Genomic DNA, 15,160 nt, shown 5'->3' with positions numbered 1-15,160 from the left:
TAAGTGGGTCTAAAAATCAATCCAATCGTGCTTTGTGCCAGGTGCCAGGATCACGCCTGCGATCCCAGACACCCAGGAGACTGAGATCTGAGGACGGGCGGGGAAGCCAGCCTGGCAGGGAAAACATGAGACACTCGCCTCCAATTAATCACCAAAAACCCAGAGGTGGGGCACTAGCCTTGAACAAAAAGCTCAGGGACAGAGCCAGGCCCTGAGGTCAGGCCCCAAGACTGGCACAAGCACGCACGCGCACACACACTGGCCCAGGAACTCTCCCCTCCATGCCAGCTCCCCGCCATGGCCAGTTCAAATGCACATCCTGTCCATGTGATCTGCCCATTTGACCTAGCTAGCCTTTCCAGAACCTTCTGTCTCCCTCTGACCAAACCAGCTCGCCCACCCTCCACCCCGCACCCCAGCTGGACACCCGGCTCCTTCAGATCTCAGCCCGGCCTGCAGCACGGGGAGCTGGGCAGCAGTGGCCGCCAGCAGACACGGGGCTCCTGGCAGCAGCAGGGTAGCACCGGGCCTGACCGCGTGCTGGCCATGGGTGTGTGCCCGGAGAAGGGGCCCAAAGGGTAGCACGGCCTCATTCCTGCCTCATTCCTGGCTCCATCGGATGCACCTGAACAGAATTCATGGAACCAAATCCCAGACACCGCAGTCTGACTGCCCGGTCAAAGCAGCCTCCCCTCCCAGCTGTGCTGGTGATATGGGCAGCGCCCCAGGGCAGGTGACACGGTCTCCCCTCTCCACAAACACGCCCGATCTGCCCAGAGGGCCTGGAACTCCCCACCCAGTCCCCCGCGTTAGACCAGGCCCGAGAGGCTGCCTGGAGCACAACTGGACCCCAGCAGCCCAAGGCAGAGGGCTTGCACACTGCCTGGCCAGAAGGTGAGGGGCACTCCTGAGAGGCTGGGAGGCGGGAGGGAGGGGGAGGGAGGGCTGCTGTCAATCAATGCTGGCCTTGGCTCTCCATCTCTTATCAACAGCCACCACACAGCCTGCAGCTGCTGTGCCTACTTCCCCAGCCCCCCAGGACGTCTTTCCTGTGTGCCTCCGCTTCTCTCTGACCCCCACACACCCAGTAGTCCCTGCATCACGTCACCCCATCCCTTGGCAAGCCCTGGCGTGAGCTTCTGCTCCCTTGAATTCTGGGCCTGTCAAGCAGCTGTAGGTGAGTGCACTGGAGTCACCACACAGGGAGAGCAGGACACAGAAGGCGGGAGAGGGAGCCCGGAGTCTGGCCTAGTGGTTCAATTCCTCGGTACCACATACATAGAAAAAAGTCAGAAGTGGTAGAGCTCTAGCCTTGAGAAAGCCCAAGGACAGTGCTCAGACCCTGAGCTCAAGCCCAGGACTGGCAAAAAATAAAATAATAATAATAATAATAAATAAGAAGGAGAAGAAGGCAGGACGGGATGGGGACACCAAAGGACAACCCTCAAATAAGCAGATGTCAGCATGGCACCATGGCTGTAATCCCAGCTGCCAGGAGAACAAACACTTCAGTATCTGGGCCCGGAGTTCAAGTCCCAGTACTCACACATACACACTCAAACCCAACAACCATCCAGGCAGGCCCTCTCCCGGTGTGTGCTGGCCTCTGTGAGCCAGGCCGTCTGCTGGCAAGCTGGCAGGAGGGAACCCCTGCCCCCCTCCAGCAGCGGGATGTGGGGAGGGGTGCACCCTGCTGGCGGCTGGGCTCCATGAAGCCGAAACAGAATCCCCCACAGGGAAAGTCAGCTGAAGGCAGCCAGCTCCGGAGCTGTGGAACTAACTTGTGTTAATTAATCTGATCATCCACGTCCCACATGTACCCAGGGAACTCCAAAGCGTGCACTGCTGAGAAAATAAGAAGATTAAATCATTAAACCATTAGGAAAAAAAAAAAATGGACTCCTCTGAGCACCTGGCTGGGCAGGGGTGTGGAGCGTCAGAGCCACAGCGCCCTCGTGTGGCTGGTGGCCGCCTCTACCCACAGCGCAAGCTCGTAGAGAATGAACGGCCAGGAGCAGGCGGCGTGGTGGGTGCTAGAGGCCACTGGCCTGGGTGCCTCTGCTCATACGAGGACTCTCAACAGCCAGCTCCATCCTTCGGGGGCCACGACCTGTGGGTCCTCCCTGGGGGAGGCGGCCTCAGCGTGAAGTCTGAAGGTGGCTGGCTAGCCTGCCCCCCCACCCCATCCCAGGCACCTGCCCTGGCCAGCGTGACCACAGGGCCCAGGAGGGGGATCTCAGGCCCCACACAATGAAGCCCAGGCAGTGGCCTGAGGTGAACAAGAGCTGGGAGGGGGCGTGTCCTCCATCCAGCAGTTTGAGGAGCCAAGAAAGTGCAGGACGGTAACTTGAGCGGGTGCAGGGGCTGCTGGAGACCCCGGGAGGAGAGGGGAGACACCCCTGGCTGCTCCAGGAAGGCCTACACGCAAGGCTGAGTGCTGGCCGGCTCCAGGGGCAGGGAGGAGCCCAAGTCCCTTGGCTTCTCTGTAAGTGGCTGCCTTCCAGACACACGGCCAGCAGGGCTCTGCCTCCAGCCTGAAACTGAACCATGCACCCCACCTACTGGGTGTCTTGGGATTTCCCAAAGTGAGTCCCCAGCCCAGAAGTCCAGGGGCAATGGGTGGGAGAGTCACTCATGTCCACAGGACTGCTGGGGGCCTTGACTACACTGACAGCCTGGCGACTCGCCCAGCGGAGCTCACCTAGCACAGACCACGCTCTCCAGACTCACAGCAGAGGGGATCCTCCCCAGGCAGGCCAGGGTCCCGGGCTCTGGGCCCATGACTAAGAAGGGCAGGACAGCAAGGCTGGGTACGCAGTGTGGCTGCACAGAGTGTGACTCAAGAGGACCAGAGACACCCCACCCCCACCCCCACCCCAGCCCTAGGAGGCTAAGCTTGGGCCCAGGTCAGGTCCGGCCTAGGTGCCGGCATCTACCTGGGCAAGGCCAGCCCATGCCAGCACAGAGGCTGGGGCAGCCAGATGCTGAAACTGGACACAGACGGACAGATGGACGTACAAACAGACAGGTAGACAGGCAGACAACTCACTGGCCAGGAGGTGCGACTGGGGCAGGGACCACGCGCTGCTGCTGCTGCTCTGTGGAACTTCCCGTGGCCTCTGTGGCTGCAGGGCTGAGCACCATGACTCACTGTGGGGAGCCGGGGCCCTGATAAGCCTCCGACCGCAAGCCCGCTATCTCCACTGCCCGCCTGGCTGCCGGATATGGCCAGCCTGCGCTGGACAGTGGTGGGGGGCCATCTCTGCAAGACCCAGCGAGACTCAGCTGCCAGTGGGGTGGGAAGGCCTCTGAGGAAAGGGGGGAGGGTCTGTGGCAGTGCCCCATGTGGTCCAAGCAGGTGATGGGGTCACAGTGCTGGTGGCAGGGCTGCGTCTCCAGTTGTCAGCTCACAGCAGACCCACAACCAGTGCCCAACAAGTGCCACCTCGTCTCCAGGACAACAAGAACCAAATGCAGAAACAGAGACGCCTGCGCACAGCGGGGGGCGGGGTACTGCCTCCGCAGCAGCAAGAAGGTTCCATCTTGGTTTTGGTTGTATCTCATCATCCTCATCCTCATCAACGTGCTTGGGGGGCGCTGAGACATAGGCCAGGCTGGCTTTGATCTCGCCGCCCCCAGCCTCCACTTCTCAAATGCTGCGACTGTTGGCACACTCCACCACACTTGGCTCTCTCTTTTTCTTTGCTGTTCTTTCTCTTCCTTCCTATCTCTTTGGCTTTTCTTTTCTTTTTCTTTCCTTTCTTTTCCTTCCTTCCTTTCTTTTTCTCTTCCTTCCTTCCTTTTTAACATTTTGCAAAGGCCCAAAGTCCATGTCAGGACGGGGGCTCAGTCAGCCATGCACCTAGTCTGGCGCATGCATGGATCAAGCCTAGGAACAAGGAAAGGAAGAGACAAGCCATATCCAAGGACCTAAGTGGAAGCAACATCAAATATATAATAAGACTGGGCACAGAGGGGCACAGAGGTGCCCACAAGTAATCCAGGGGGGTGGCAGTGTGGACCCCGTCTGGGTTATATAGCCAGACCATGTCTCAAAACAGCTCGTGCCAGTCGCTGGTGGCTCCCACCTGTAATCCTAGCTACTCAGGAGGCTGCAATCTGAGGATCACAGTTCAAACCCAGTCCAGGCAGGAAAGTCCCATTAGCCAGCAAAAAGCCAGAGAGCAGGTCTGGCCCAAGTAATAGAGAAATAGCCTTGAACAAAAAAGCCAACGAAGCTGACCAGGCTGGGATCTGAGGACCACAGTTCAAAGCCAGCCCGGGAACTAAAGTCCATGAGGCTCTTATCTCCAATTCACCACCAGAAAACCGGAAGTGGTGCTGTGCCTCAAGTGGTGGAGCGCCAACCTTGAGCTGAAGCGTTCAGGGACAGCACCCAGACCTGGAGTTCAAGCTCCATGACCAACCCCCCCCCCCAAAAAAAACTAAGGGGTAGTGCACTGACCCTGAGTTCAAGGACAGGGACAGCAGCCTGCACACAGCAGGCACTCCATAAATGCCTGCCACCTGATGGATTTCGTTTCTTTCTAGCAGCTTTAAGCAAGATAAGAGTCGTCCTTTTAAGAAAGGAGAGAGCTGGTGAACAACTCAACACTTCTGGTCTGGACAGACTGACCCTTCAGGAAGCACAGCCAGGAACTGCCCTGCCCAGCCACGGGGCGACACGTGGAGAAAGCGCCTACCTCAGCCCCTGCCTCACAGAAGGAGGGCGTCCCCCCCAGTCTGGCCTGGTATCCACACACTGCTCTCCCTGCTCAGGCACACCTTGCCATACCTTGCCCTGGCCCAGGCTGAGGACCCCACGACGCAGACCCAGTCAGGCCTAGGCTGCACCTCACAGTGGGCTCTGAGGAGCAGGAATGCTGGCTCTGGGGGCCCCCCAAGTGCCTGGCCCACCACTGTGCACCCCACCAGCTAACCTCAGCTCAGCCCATTACTCCTGCCTGCCTGTTTGAAGGTCTTCTATGGACAGAGGTTCCAGCGGGCACTGTAGTGCAGTCCCTCAATCCCAGCACTCAGAGGCTGAGGCAGAAGAATCAAAGGTTCAAAGCCAGCCGGGGAACAAAGGGACCAAGATTCTGTCTCAAGACAACATAGAGCCTAGAGCAGCGCTTACGCCTATGATGCCAACTACCCAGGAGGCAGAGATCCGAAAGATTGTATTTCAAGGCCAGAAGGGATGTTCACTAGAGTCCACGTCCATCCATGTCACCTGTAAAAATGGGACTAGAGGCGTGGCTCACCTGGTAGAGTGCTGACCTAGCAAGAGCCTCAGTTCAAATCCCAGTACTACCCAAGGAAAAGAGATGAAAGAAAAGGTTCGTGTCGCCCCGAGTACTGGAACTAAATCTCCTGTGGCAGCATGAACGCTGGTGACAGCCAGGGTCTTGGGCCCGGAGTAGACTCCGTCCCTCCCCACCCCAAGGCACCAACGTCCTTCCACAGACACTGGGCGTGTGCAGCCGGCCCCTCCCGCTACACCAGACCGCCCCAACCTCACAGAACTAACAGGACACCCTCTCTCCTGTTCACTGTGGAAACCCAGAACAACTTGGCGGGACCATGAGTGGGGCCCACCAGCCACAGGTCACAGCCGCTCTGAATCTGCCCGCATGCTTCCTCCGCTCTGAGCACCTTGAGTGCAGCCTGGAGCCCGGGCCCGCCTCCAACCTGGAAATGAACCTTCACTGATGCAGGGTGTGATGGGGTGATAGGGATGAGGGGGGCTGGGCTGGGGTCCCTCTGGGAAGAGGATCACGGGGACCTGGACACATGCAGAGGTCCAGGCCTCCCCTCCTCCAGACTTGGCCCCCAGCCGCCCTCCTGGCCCCCACTGGCTTCCAGAGCCATGTCCCCGCAGCCTTCCCGCACTCCACTGCTCCCAATCCCAGGGCCGGGACCCCTCCCTGGACCCCTCCCTCCCACCAAGGCCCCAGGCCTCTCCTCCTCTGCCTCTGGTATTTTCCCATACTTACTCACAAGTTCTCTTAAGCAGCTCCTCTTGCTTTACAGTCATTTCATTAGTTTTAGAACCAAATAATCCCATTATAGAGGGCTTGATTAGCTCATAAAATTATGTGCATGCTGACAAATATTTACTGAGCAAGCTGTACCCTGCCTGGTACATTACCCTAAGAAGAAATAATTTAGTTAGCTAATGATCTCAAATCCTTTCGTCTCCTTTTGTCTTAAATGTGTTTAATTTTCCCACAAGGGGAACACACACCTCCCAACAAGCCACTTCCACCAGGCAGAGACAAGCAGTAAACCATGAGAACACGGAGCGTGGGGGGTCACACGCCTGTAATCCCAGCACGGCCAGTCTGGGTAGCGCAGTGACACTGCGCTGGCACACAGATATCTCAAGCTCCCTCCACTGCGCACACAGAGTGGTCCAGAGAGCCGCCCAGTGTCATCCAGCGAGCAGGGAACCAGGGTAGACAACAAATGGCTGGCAGACAACCCAGAGCCCCACAGGACAGCACCCCACCCAGTGCTCCAGAGGCCGGAATGGACGGAACACTCGGCCTAGTGGAATTCAACCAGCGGCCACCTCTGTCCTGTGGTGGGCAGGGGCGCAGCCAGGCAGCTCAGTGCTGCCACCTGCTGTTTCTTCTTAGAGACACAACCCCGCTGGTGCCCTGGTTGACTGCGGCGGGTGTCTTAAAGGCTCCCCCCCCACTGTAGTTGGGGGACAGACACAGAGCTCTCCCCACTTGGCTCTGGGCCCCAGGGCCTGCACACGGATGCCCCTGCTTGCTTCAGGAGAGTCCAAAATGGACCTGATAGCCTTTGCAAGGCTTGACACCTGGCAGGTGGGGCTTTGCTTGCTAACCGTGTGTGTGTGCATGTGTGCATGTGTGCGTGTGTGTGTGTGTGCATGTGCGTGTGTGTGTGTGCGTGTGTGTGTGTGTGCATGTGTGTGTGCGTGTGTGTGTGCATGTGTGTGTGTGTGTGCATGTGTGTGTGTGTGCGCGTGTGTGCGCGTGTGTGTGTGTGTGCGTGTGTGTGCGCGCTGGTCCCGGGGCCCTGGGAACTATCCTTTAGCTTATCTGCTCAAGGCCAGCCCTGTGCCATTTAAGCTGCAGCTCCCCTGTCAGCTTTGGACTGATGAACTGGAGATAAGAGTGTCACACTTTCCTGACCTAGGTGCTCAACCTCAGCCTTCTGGGTAGTGAGACTTCAGGTGTGAGCACCACACTGGCTTCTATGCTTTCTTCTTGTTCCATAGAAGTGGTGCTTGGGATCTGGTATAGTGGGGGCCTCACTGCTGTCCCGGCCTCCTGATGCCCCTAGTGACAGTCCCTTGGTGTGACACATACATAAACTCGGTGGAAACTAGACTCTCCTAACCACCATGGGTGAAGGAGGGAGAGGGAGGGGGGAGGGGAGGAGAAGGGAAGGGAGAGGGGAAAGGAGGGGGAGGGAGGGGAGGGAGAAAGAGAGGGAAGAGGGGAGGGATCAAATTAAACTCAGAGCAAGATGTCCTTCAAATTCCATTAATACCTAAATTGTAATTTATGCCAAAAATAAATCACAGACACCATGTGTGCAGCCTGTCTGCCCGGAGGCAGCCTGGCGTTGCTGTTCCCTGCGGTAACTGGAGAGGCAGCCCAGCACAGCACAGGCTTCACCTACAGACAGCTGCTTCCTGAAGTGTCCAGACTGAAGCAGCAAGCCCTGGAATTACCAAATCTCCGTGCCCTCTCTAACTTCTCAATCACTTGATTATTGGGAATTGCAGGTTTTCCAATGAAAGGCCGTACCGGAGTGGGAATCTTTCAAAAGGACAGGCCGCTTACAGAAATAAGAAACCAGTAAGATAATTTGAATGGAGAAGACAAATCAATGACTGGCTGATTTGTTGGCTAACAAATAAGGGTTAAGAAAAAAACAGTGCCCAGGCCAGGCTCACGCCTGTAACCCTAGCTACTCAGGAGGCTGCGATCTAAGGATGGCAGTTCAAAGCCAGACTAGCAACTAAAGTCCATGAGACTCTTATCTCCAATTAACCACCAGAAAACCGGAAGCAGCGCTGTGGCTCAGAGGGTAGGGTGGTAGCCTTGAGCTCAGGGACAGAGCCCAGGCCCAGAGTTCAAGTCCCATGATCGACAAAAAAAAAAATGCCCAGCTCATTTCAAAAGATCTAACCTGGGCCAGGAGCTTAGCCTGGTGGTAGAGTGCTCATGTAGCATGCACAGAGCCGTAGGTTCAATTCCTCCATTCCACAGACACAGAAAAAGCCGGAAGTGGTGCCATGGCTCACATGTCAAAGCACTAGCCTTGAGCTAACCTTTGGAGGAAAAGATAAATGTAATGTTCAAGCAATGTGATAAAATGATTACATTTGGAAACTAGGGGAGAAAAAAAATGGGCTATCCTCGGTTCCAGTGCCTAAGACACGCCAAAGACACGGAAGGAGTCACTCAGCAGCAAGAGCCGTGGAACAGCCCACCAGGGCTGCCCTCTGCTCCCAGCATGCAGCTGGCTGGCCGGGGTCACCGGCCGCTCCACCAGCCCCGTCACTGGGGAAGCCCAGCATGTATTACAACCCTCCTCGCCGGCCTCCGGCTAGTCAGGAAGCGGAGAGGTGAAGGAAAGCATGGGGCTCTTATCTCCCAGGGAGCAGCAAAAAGACAGACGTGGCGCTGTGGCTCCACTGGAAGATGACCAGACTTGAAGGAAAAAGCTCAAGGACAGCAACCCGGCCCTGAGTTCAAGCCCCAGGCCTGACACTACATAAACAAACAAATGGGTGTTTCCCAGGCTCGGGGCAGTGTGATCCACAGGAGCTCCAGTCACTGGGTGAGTATTTTCCTGAAAGATAAAGTGAAGGCGAGTGTGGCAGGGCTCGCTTCAATGTGCCCGAGCTGTGTGCTCACAAGTGCACAGGGGCCAGGGCCTGGTGTCTGCTGCCTGCCGCCTGCCACAGCAGCGGGCACAGCTCGGGACTGAGCCCTTTCAAACCATCTCAACAGGGCGTTCCCCTAACTTCTGACAAACACCCCTCAATTATTCTGACGGCCAGACAGGAGCATCCACACAGGAAGCAACTCGGGCTGCGCACAAATATTTATTCTGACGAAGACACCATTTCCAAGTAGTGTCTAAGGAGGGGGGTCGGAGGGGGACCATTCCCCTGTGTCCCCCCAAAGGTCAGCAGGATTAGGCTAGGTACCACCGCGACCATCGGGACCGTCTCCATGTCTTTCGGCAGACATGATATTTCAGTAAGCAACACCAGGGCCTCACACCTCCTCAGAAAGCTGAGATCTGAGCATCCCAGTTCAAAGCCAGCCCAGGCAGATACATCCAAGAGATACTTCTCTCCAACGAGACGCCAAAAAAGCCAGAAGTGGAGCTATGGCTCAAGTGGTAGAGTCGCCAGCCTTGAGTGAAAATGCTCTGGGCCAGGCTGTGAGTTCAAGCTCTGGTACTGAAAAAAAGAAGCCTCAGTACAGGTCCTCTCCTGAACGGCAAAACGCACTTTCAAACCCACAGCGACAGAGGCCAGATTTGAAGATTATAACCATTACAATAATCAGAGGAAATTTAAGCCAGCCGCACCCAGACCTTCAGAATCGCAGCTCATCAGGGAGACAAAAATCTGCCACAGGGTCCAGACCACCAAACCACACGTTTTCTTGACAGGGCCAGAGTCCCCTTAAGCCCCAGGGGCTTTGCTCAAAAGAGGCCTGGGGAGGAAGGGATCGGCCCACAGTAGGACAGCAGGGCCAGACTTAGCATGAAGTCCCGGGGTTCAATACCAGCACCAGGTAAGAAAAAAAAAGTCAGTTTGGAAGGTGGTTATGGAATTGTCTCATTTGGCTGGCAGTGTCTGTGCAGACCCTCATGGCTAACACTTGCTACAGAAGATTCTAGACCTGGGAGGGTGGCCCAGAGGCCGCCAGCCTGGGGCAGGACAGGGCTCTGGCCTCTGGAAGCTTCAGTGTAGCTGTGGCTGGCCTGCCCTGCCCCAGGTCTCAAGGGACAGGTCAGGGGTCCCCGCACACGCTTCTCCCTCCAGCAAGGCTGACTAAGGATTCTGGTGCCCTGGCCTCTGTGGGCCCCACACATTAGGTGAGGTTCTGGAGGGGGGGCAATTAGGTGTCCCCAACTATATTTCCAAGGGTCACCGTCAGTCAGGTCCTTTCCTGAGCTCTTGCAGTGCTGGGGCAGACAGCTAGGCCACCCTGAGGAGTGATGCTCATTGTGGGGTACCCCTGCGCCCCTAGCATGCCCCACAGCCTACAACAGGAGAGGACCTTGCTTCTAGCATCCCTCGTCCCAGCCCCCTGACCCCAGCAGCTAGGGTGGGCTGACACCCACAGGCCGGGGGCAGGAGGAAGGTGTCTGATGCCCACAGGCCCAGCCCCACCCCCCCGCCCCGCCCTCAGGGTCCCGGCTCAGGAAACGTCCAGCCACGTCCGCTCTCTCCGGTTCTCCCCAGTCCACCCAGGCTGTCCAACACGGAAGGGAATGAATCGGGTTGCTGCTGGGGGAGAGGGCCAGGAAGCCCCCTGGTCATTCCCTGGCAGACAAGTGCCCCAGCCAGAGCCAACAGAGTTGCCATAGCAACAGGCCAGCAGAACTGCGGGCTTTGCTGCTCCCCACTCGGAATTATCCAAGACCTTGGGGTCACCATTCAGTCTCCCCCTCCCCCACGCACACTCCAGCCCGCCCCTCATTTCTGACTTGGGGACCAATTAGTCAATGTGTCCTTCTGGTTGTAATGGGGCACCCCCACCTTGAGAACCAAAACCAGGGACTTGGCTAGCTCACAGTGATGCCATCTGCAGCTGGCTCCAGCGGTGGTGTGCGACACAGGGGGCTTCTGTAAGTGGCCCCACACCCCTCCGCAAGAGTAGTGTGGGAGGGAGCAGGGCTACTCAGGAGGCTGAGAACTGAGGACTGGGGTTAGAAACCAGCCAGGGCAGCAAAGTCCACAAGACAAATACCATGTAGCCAGCAAAAAGCAGGAAGTCAGGCTATGGCACAAGTGGTAGAACACCAGCCTTGAGTAAAAAAAAAAGCTGAAGACAATACAAGGCCCTGAGTTTAGCCCAGGATGGCGATGTGCGCACGCACGCACGCACGCACGCACGCACGCACGCACACACACACACAGCTGTAGCCATGCAGCACATGACGCATTCTGACTGTTCCATGGAAAAGTTCTTTCTCTGGTTTTGCTGTGCTTCGCACCGGCTTCACCCCCTCCAGGCCTCCCTCGGGCACCACCTCTGAACACGTAGGAGCCTTTCGGGAGCACTGGACCATGGGACTAATCGCTCTTCATGACTCCTGTCCTAGCCCAGGAAGCCAGAGCCCCATCTGCACGTCCCAGGTCCCGATCCGCAGGACCAGAACACTGCACCTCGCCTGTGGGTGCACACTTCACTAGCAATACCGGCAGTCTAGTAGGCTGAGGCTAAGTATCACTGAGCCCAAGAGTTCAAGGCCAGCCTGGGTAACAGAATGGCAGGAGTGATTTAAATGAATTACTGTCCAGAAGCATGAAAAGGAACTAAAATGATTCACACCCCACAGGCAGTGGGGGAGGGAAGGTGGCTGGCTGGAGCACAAGACTAGGAGGGGTCCGTTTTCTGGAAAGCACTCCAGGAACCCAAGAGACAGAGATAAGGCCCCACCCGGAGAACACAACAATCTAATTTAGATAATAAGGTGTGGGGTGGAGGGGCTGGGCCTGGTGTCCCAAGTCTACAGCCCAGCTACTTGGGAAGTGGGGACTGTGCTAGAGCCAGGGCCTAGCAGTTTTAGGGACTTGCTCTGCAGTGGCACCAGCCCTTTGCCCTGGGGGACGCACAAGGGCTGAGCCCAGTGGCCCTGCTGGCCATGCCCAGCTGCGTGGAGAAGCGCCCGGAGGAGAACCTCAGGCCCTGACAGCACGCAGCGGGGCTCGGGCTCAGCTCTGGGGGAAACCCTGGCGCTCGGGAGGCTGGCTAGGAGGCAGGAAAGTCCAAGTCTCATCTCCAATGACATGGAGCTGTGGTGCCAGGCGCACAGTGCCGGCCTTGGGAGGAACAGGCTCAGGGGCAGCACCAGGCTGCGTTCAAGGCCCCTGGAAGGCACAAAAGCAGACAAAAGGAAAAGCCTCCCGGCCCGGCCCGGCCCCGGCCCCGGCCCCGGCCCCGCGCGGCCCGGCCCGCCGCCTCGGCCTCCTTTCCCGGCCGGGGCCGCAGTCCTCCCGCACGGCCTCGGAGGGGGAGCGATGCACGATCCACGGGAGACACCCACACCCGGGGTTCCTGGGCGGGACCCCGGCCCCGCGCCCAGGGCAAGGCGGCGCCCGAGGAGGGGAACCCGGGGCCAGGACAATGGAACATTCCAGCCAGCAGCCCCGGAGCCCCGGAGCCCCGGGGGCGGGCGGCGGGGCGGGCAGAGCCGGGAGGGCAGAGCCGGGAGCCCCGGGAAGAGGCAAACGGGAAGGGCTCCGCTGTCCTGCGCACCCCGCGAGCTGGACTCCGGGGACCCCGGGCCGCGTGCCCGGAGAGCCCACGCAGGCGGGAGGTCACGCGAGCCACCGCCAGGCGGGGCGCCGCGGACGGAGGCCGGCGGGGGACAGCGGCGGGGGACAGCCGCGGGGGCCCGCAGCCCCGGCCGGCCCGGCGCCGCACTCACCCTCCCGCGCCTTCTTCCTCCGGGCCAGCGTGCCGCCCAGCTTGCCCAGGAACGACTCGTCCTTCCTCATCCCGGCTTCGGGGCGGGCGACGCGCGCGCCGCGGACCAGGACCGCCGAGCTCCCAGCTCCGCCGGGGCGGCCAGGGCAGGGAGGGGCCGGGAAGGGGCCGAGAGGGCGCGGCTAGCCTGGCCCCGCCGGGCCAACCCCGCGCCCGCCCCGAGCACACCCAGCCCCGCCCTCCGGGGTCCCCGCCCCGCCCCGCCCCAGGCCCCGCCCTCCAGGACCTGGGCCCGCCCTCCAGGCCCGGCCTCGCCCCCAGGCCCCGCCCCCAGGGCCCGGTCCCGCCCTCCAGGCCCGGCCTCGCCCCCAGGCCCCGCCCCCAGAGCCCGCCTCGCCCCCAGGCCCCCGTCCCCAGGCCATGCGGCCGTCGCTCCGAATCCCCGCCCTCTAGGGGGCCCGGCCACGCCCCTCAGGCCCCGCCCCCAGGGCCCTCCTCCCCACCTGGAGCCCCGCCCAGCCCCCCTCTGGATTCCCGTGGGGGGCCGGGACACGCGGCTTGGTCAGAGCGGCTCCAGCAGGAGGCTCTGGAGCCTGAGGGAGACCTGGCAGGCGGTGTGGGCACCTCGAGGAGAGAGGGAGGGGGGAGGACGGGGGCGGGGGGCGAATCCCACCCAAGTGCACGCGAGTGGGGTCGGGAGGGCAGGGTGGGCGCGGTCCAGGCCGGGCTGGAGGGGACCAGGACACGTGGACATGACTCCAGTGACAGCCAAGGTGACAGGGCTCCCTAGGAGCGGAGAGGAGCAGGGCGGCCGCTCTTCCCCCGTGGGGGGGGGGGGGCACCGCTCCACGCGTGTGCGCATGCGTGCGCGTGCAGCCGCACACCGGGGTCTGAACTCGGGCCTCCTGGCCTCTTCTTTGTTCTCTTGGTCAAGTTCCGGAGCTTTTCCTCCGCTCCAGGCTGGCGCTCCACCTCTTGAGTCGCAGCTCCACGCCCAGCTTTTCATTGGACTTTCCTGCCTGCCTGGGCCAGGGCCGGCTAGGAACCGCCCAGGCCAGAGGGGATGGGCGGGGGGGAGGGGGGGAGGGGAAGCACCCACCCCCTCCTTCACTCCCCCCGCCCCCCTCCCCCGCAGCCAGCACCTGCAGGAGGGGGGGGGGGGGAGAGGCAGCCTGGCCCGAGGCCCAGACCTTTGCTCTCCAGTCCGCCTGGTCTTCCTGCCTTCCCCTCACACCCAGGGCCCCCAGGGCGGGGTGGGCGCCCAGGGAGAGGAGCCTCGGGTAACTCAGCAGGGTTTAATTCTGGAATTTTAGATGTTTTTTCCCCAGTCCTGGGCCTGCGCTCAGGACTTTCTCAAGGCCAGAGCTCTACCACGGGAACCGTGTGCCTATGTGGTACGGAGGACTCGAACCCGGGTGCGCTCCCGACCCGCGTCTTATTCTGTAGACCACAGGTGGCCTAGGTCCCGGGAAGAGCGGACTGGGACGGCAGGAGAGGCGGAGAATCACTCCGGTGTCCACGCTCGCGGCCCCCTCCCCGCGCCTGCGCACGCCTGCACGCCCGTGGCCGCCCTCGTGGCCGCCTCCCCGCGCCTGCGCACGCCTGCACGCCCGTGTCCGCCCTCGTGGCCCCCTCCCCGCGCCTGCGCACGCCTGCACGCCCGTGTCCGCGCTCGTGGCCCCCTCCCCGCGCCTGCGCACGCCTGCACGCCCGTGTCCGCGCTCGTGGCCCCCTCCCCGCGCCTGCGCACGCCTGCACGCCCGTGTCCGCCCTCGTGGCCCCCTCCCCGCGCCTGCGCACGCCTGCACGCCCGTGTCCGCCCTCGTGACCTCTTCCCCGCGCCTGCGCACGCCTGCACGCCCGTGTCCGCGCTCGTGACCTCTTCCCCGCACCTGCGCACGCCTGCACGCCCGTGTCGACGCTCGCGGCCTCCTCCCCGCGCCTGCGCACGCCTGCACGCCCGTGTCGACGCTCGCGGCCTCCTCCCCGCGCCTGCGCACGCCTGCACGCCCGTGTCGACGCTCGCGGCCTCCTCCCCGCGCCTGCGCACGCCTGCACGCCCGTGTCGACGCTCGCGGCCTCCTCCCCGCGCCTGCGCACGCCTGCACGCCCGTGTCGACGCTCGCGGCCTCCTCCCCGCGCGTGCACGCCCATTTCCGCGCTCGTGGCCTTCTCCCCGCGCCTGCGCACGCCTGCACGCCCGTGTCCGCGCTCGTGACCTCTTCCCCGCGCGTGCGCATGCCTGCACGCCAGCGCTCGTGGCCCCCTCCGCACGCGTGCGCACGCCTGCACGCCCGTGTCCACACTCGCGGCCCCCTCCCCGCGCCTGCGCACGCCTGCACGCCCGTGTCCACGCTCGCGGCCTCCTCCCCATGCCTGCACGCCCATGTCCACGCTCGCGGCCCCCTCCCCGCGCCTGCGCACGCCTGCACGCCCGTGTCCACGCTCGCGGCCCCCTCCCCGCGCCTGCGCACGCCTGCACGCCCATGTCCACGCTC

General features: G+C 61.1%; 1 protein-coding gene across 3 annotated transcripts in view; it reads right to left on the bottom strand.

Annotated features, from left to right (window-relative positions):
• The window catches only part of Parvb (parvin beta), a 40,346-nt gene extending 27,539 nt beyond the window's left edge, over positions 1–12,807 (bottom strand). The window contains exon 1 of one of the 3 annotated variants that reach the window (XM_090328867.1): positions 12,664–12,807. In XM_090328867.1, the coding sequence (XP_090184993.1) occupies positions 12,664–12,733 (70 nt within the window). In that variant the 5' untranslated portion in view covers positions 12,734–12,807. Of the gene's footprint in view, positions 1–2,701; positions 2,774–3,049; positions 3,153–12,663 lie in introns of those variants that run through there. The other 2 variants (XM_090328869.1, XM_090328870.1) reach the window with 2 other exon arrangements.
• Between the last annotated feature and the right edge of the window lie 2,353 nt (positions 12,808–15,160).

Source organism: Megascapheus bottae, chromosome 2 (genome assembly GCF_031878675.1).
Source record: "Megascapheus bottae isolate mThoBot1 chromosome 2, mThoBot2.hap1, whole genome shotgun sequence".
Classification (NCBI taxonomy): domain Eukaryota; kingdom Metazoa; phylum Chordata; class Mammalia; order Rodentia; family Geomyidae; genus Megascapheus; species Megascapheus bottae.
The sequence above is the reverse complement of the archived record's forward strand: the minus strand, read 5'-3'. Positions and strand labels throughout refer to the sequence as shown.